The following is a 4,885-nucleotide window of genomic DNA, read 5'->3' as shown; positions in this document are numbered from 1 at the left end:
TTAATCTTTTTGGAATTTTTTTGAAGCAAAAGGGTAAAATAATAAATTATAAACATGTAAAATTAAAATTTAAATGAGGATGTACTATAGAAATGTGACAATTGTCATAAACGTTTATTTTAATCTTTTTTGAATTTTTTTTAAGCAAATGGGTAAAATTATATATTGTAAACATAATAAATTAAAATTTCAGTGGAGATCTACCATAGAAAAGTGACAATTGTCATAATCGTTATTTTTAATCTTTTTTAAATTATTTTGAAGCAAAAATATAAAATTATATATTGTAAACATGTTAAATTAAAATTTAAATGAGGATGTACCATAGAAAAATGACAATTGTCATAATCATTATGATCATTTTAGAATTTATTTGCTGAAACGAGCAGGTTTTTAGCTGAAGCCCGTCCATGGGCGGCCTAGCTTAATAATTTTAAAAAGTGCGAGCGAATCGGTTACAAAATTTTAACAATTAGCGGGCTAAAAAATTTTAACTTTAGTTTATTATTTAAAATCTATTAGGTAAACATTAAAAAGAATCTATGAATATAATTCCCAGGAAATAAAATTCCCATTTTTTAAGATATTAAAAATTACAAAATTAGTAAAATAGTCACTATCTCCAGGTCTCTTAAATCTTTCTACATCTACATGTTGGTACCAATTAACATTATATTGTTTATTATATATAATCTTTTAGATTTTTCCTCACAGGAAGAACCATCTTATTCTCAAAATATTTCAAATTCAGTTTTATTTGGTATAACAAATAATTCTTAACCCAATCAAATAAATTTTTCTACAATAAACTCTGATACCTATCATAAACCACAAAAGAAATATAGCAATTGGAGTCAGGAAAAAATTGCAATAGCCATAAACAGAATAAGAGGCCATCCGTCAAACTCCCTCCTTCAAGGGGGAAAACGTATCGGTTTTGGGTACCATTACAGCAATGAAAATTAAAAAAAAATTTGAATTCAATTTTATAAAAAAAAAATTATATAATACTTTTTTTCAATCTGGTGCCGCCTCGCTGGCACCAGCAAATTTCATTTTTTTGAGATTTTTATTTTCTTTAATTCATAAGGCAAAACATTAAATAAAAATAAATAAAGGAGGGAGAGAGAGAGACAATGGGAAAAACGAAAAGAAAAGAAAATGCATTTTTTATATCTTCATTTAACATTTGATTTTTTATAAATATAAATAAAAAAAACATTAAATAAATGTATCCCATCCAAATTTATAAATGGGGGTTTTATTTGGCCTCAATAAAACAATTATTTTATTCATTTTTTTTATTTTATATAACATTAATTCCTGATTTTTTATTTCAAAATATAATAAACAAGTGAAAATAAAAATAAAAGGAAAAAACAAGAAAGTTAAAATTAAAAATTACAAAATTTTTTTTTTATATATAATGCAAAATAAAAAAAATCTCAAAGATATTCTAAAGGAGCATTTTTTAATCGATTCTTCTGAAAATTTAGCGACGTGCAGCATGTGTGACAAAAAGATGAAGTCAATACCATGTAAAATAAATTATTTAATGTATTTTTCAATATATTTTTCTAGCAAATCTTAAAAGACACATAACCTCTCAACACCCAAACATAATGAAAGCAGATGAATCTAATAGTGATTCGTCCTTCAATGCTAGAAATACAGCAAAAGAAAAATTCCCAAAAATTAAGATCGATAAATCTAAAGTAATTAATATTTAAATAAAGAATAAATAATTATTTTTTAGGTTTTTGAATGTATAGTATGGTTGATTACAGTCCATAATTTACCCATAAATTTAGTAAATTATGAGGGTTTCCGTATTTTACTAGACCCTATATGTCATTCTCTTCAAATGAAAATAAATACTCGGTCAGTGGTCGACAAAATAAAATATACCGCATCCGAAATTAGACTTCAAATTATACATGAATTAAAAAACAAGCTAATTTCTTTAAAAATTGATACAGCTACTAGATATAATAAATCAATATTAGGTATTAATGTTCAGTATATAAAAGATGGCCAGATACAAGTACGAACACTAGGAATGATAGAACTAATAAAAATTCATACAGGTGTAAACCTAAAAGAAGAAATCCAAACAATTTTAAAAAAATACCAGATAGATTTAAAACAAATATATAGCATTACTGTGGATAACGGCGCCAATATGCTTAAAATGGTTGACACTATGGCTAGAGATCAATTAAATAATGATAATGATCTATCTAATTCTAATGAAAACAATTTAAGCCAGATATTATTTAATACAAGTGTAAGTTATCAGGAAAATGTATGTATTGATGATGAAAATGTCTCCGTTTATTCTGATGAAGAAACACCAGAGGGTATTGACGAGGAAAATATATCAGATGATATAAGCAAAAGCTTTGGCTTAAGTTGCATTAGATGTTCTGCACATACTATACAACTTGCTGTAAACATGTTTATCAAAAAATATTTAAAACTAGACTTAGAGAAAATTCGTATTATAATTAAATTGATAAAATCTCACAAATATAAAAGATTATTTATAATGGACAAAGTTTCGAAACCCACGCTAGATACTGTTACTAGGTGGAATAGTACTTATCTAATGATGAAAAATCTAATGGATAATAAAACCTTTTATACTAAAATGGGTGAATTATACCCAGAAACTTTTATTAGTTTCGATTTATGGGATATTATCCTATTAGGTACATCAGTCCTTTTCCCATTATACAAATTCACAATGAAATTACAAAAAAGTAATATTGTAATAGGTGATTTTTTTGCTTCATGGCTAGAATGCAAAATGGAGCTGGAGGAAATGGATAATAATTTATCTAAAAGTATGTTGGAATGTTTAAACATTAGAGAAAGCTATCTTTTTCAAAATGACGCATTTCGTAGTGCGATATATATGGATCCTAGATTCCATTATGAAAATGGAAAATATCCTTTGGAAGAAGATAAAATATTGGCCAGGGTAAATTAATAAATTTATAATATACATCTTTTTATTTTAGGAACATATATTTGCAACTTGGAAACAATTGCAAGCTATTGACCCTCATGAAGAAAATACAACTCTAGTTATGCCTTCCACTAGTGATTATAAAAAAACAAAACTTGACCTTTACATTGAGCGTGATTGCAAGAAGGGACCTATATTTTATGAATTATGTAATAGCGATATCAAGCTAAAAATAAAATCGTTATTATACAACAAAAGATTGCCATCCTCACAAGATATTTTGCAATATTGGGTTTCAAGAAAACACCAAGATGCAGAATTATTTAAATTATCTCAAATAATTCTTGCTGCTCCTTGCACCCAGGTCTCAGTTGAGAGAGCATTTAGTGCATTGGCACTAACTGTAACCTCTCTAAGGACAAGATTAGACAAAGATATACTTGATGATATTTTAATTATAAAGCTTAATCGTACATTGTTAAATAATGTGATATTTTAAATAATTATTTATATAACCTATTTCATTATAAAGTTATTGTTTACATTGAAATTTTAATAAATAAAAATTCATATATATGACTGATTTAGATTTTTTGTATGAATAGTATAATCAGAGGGGGGCGTATTTTACTAGATATATCCAAATAGTAGTTTCTAAGATCTAAAATTGATTTAAAAGATTAAAGAAAAAATATTTTTAAATTTGTTGTTCCCAAAAATATCATGTTTATATTGATGCATCTTTCTAGTTCAACTCCGTTCCGGTTGGCTCTAAAAATTTAACATATATGATACTATTATCATCTGCCCAGAGGTTTAAGTGTTTCCCAACAAGATCATATTAACCTAATTTAAAAATAATGGATATGACTATGAGTAATGTGATAATTTCAAAATATATATATTAAAATAATTTCAAAAGGGAGTTGAGAATTAGATATGTCACTTATCTATGGTACATATTCACTGAAATTTTAATTTAACATGTGTACAATTTATTATTTTACCCTTTAAGTTCAAAAAAATTAAATAAAAAATTAAAAATGATAATTGTCACTTTTCTATGGTAGATCTCCACTGAAATTTTAATTTAACATGTTTACAATATATAATTTTACCCTTTTGCTTAAAAAAAATTCAAAAAAGATTAAAATAAACGTTTATGACAATTGTCACATTTCTATGGTACATCCTCATTTAAATTTTAATTTATCATGTTTATAATTTATTATTTTACCCTTTTGCTTCAAAAAAATTCAAAAAAGATTAAAAATGGCCATTATGACAATTGTCACTTATCTATAGTACATCCACATTTAAATTTAACAAGTTTACAATTTATTATTTTACCCTGTAAGTTCAAAAAAATTTAAAAGGGATTAAAAATGACGATTAAGACAATTTTCACTTTTCTATGGTAGATCTTCAGTGAAATTTTAATTTAATAAGTTTACAATATATAATTTCTTCAAAAAAAATCAAAAAAGATTAAAAATAACGATTATGACAATTGTCACTTTTCTATGGTACATATTCACTGAAATTTTAATTTAACAGGTTTACAATATATATTTTTACCTATTTGCTTTAAAAAAATTCAAAAAAGTTCAAAGATAACAATTATGATAATTGTCACATTTCTATGGTACATCTTCACTGAAATTTTTATTTAACATGTTTACAATATATAATTTTACCCTTTTGCTTCAAAAAAATTCAAAAAAGATTAAAAATAACGATTATGACAATTGTCACTTTTCTATGGTACATCCACATTTAAATTTCAATTTAACATGTTTACAATTTATTATTTTACTCTGTTGCTTCAAAAAAATTCAAAAAAGTTCAAAAATAACGATTATGACAATTGTCACTGCTCTATGGTACATCCACATTTAATTTTATATTTAATAA

General features: G+C 25.0%; 1 protein-coding gene across 1 annotated transcript; it reads left to right on the top strand.

Annotated features, from left to right (window-relative positions):
• The first annotated feature begins 270 nt into the window (after positions 1 to 270).
• Positions 271 to 3,588, top strand: LOC135929509 (uncharacterized). The gene is made up of 4 exons (XM_065466121.1): positions 271 to 1,538; positions 1,582 to 1,715; positions 1,757 to 2,983; positions 3,024 to 3,588. The coding sequence occupies exons 1-4, from the start codon at positions 1,427 to 1,429 to the stop codon at positions 3,468 to 3,470; spliced, it is 1,920 nt and encodes a 639-aa protein (XP_065322193.1). The 5' UTR covers positions 271 to 1,426; the 3' UTR covers positions 3,471 to 3,588.
• Positions 3,589 to 4,885: the final 1,297 nt, after the last annotated feature.

This window comes from Gordionus sp. m RMFG-2023, chromosome 5, assembly GCF_954871325.1.
Source record: "Gordionus sp. m RMFG-2023 chromosome 5, tfGorSpeb1-WG-v2, whole genome shotgun sequence".
In the NCBI taxonomy this organism is placed as follows: domain Eukaryota; kingdom Metazoa; phylum Nematomorpha; class Gordioida; order Chordodea; family Parachordodidae; genus Gordionus; species Gordionus sp. m RMFG-2023.
Note: the sequence above shows the minus strand (reverse complement) of the source record. Positions and strands in the feature narration are given on the sequence as shown.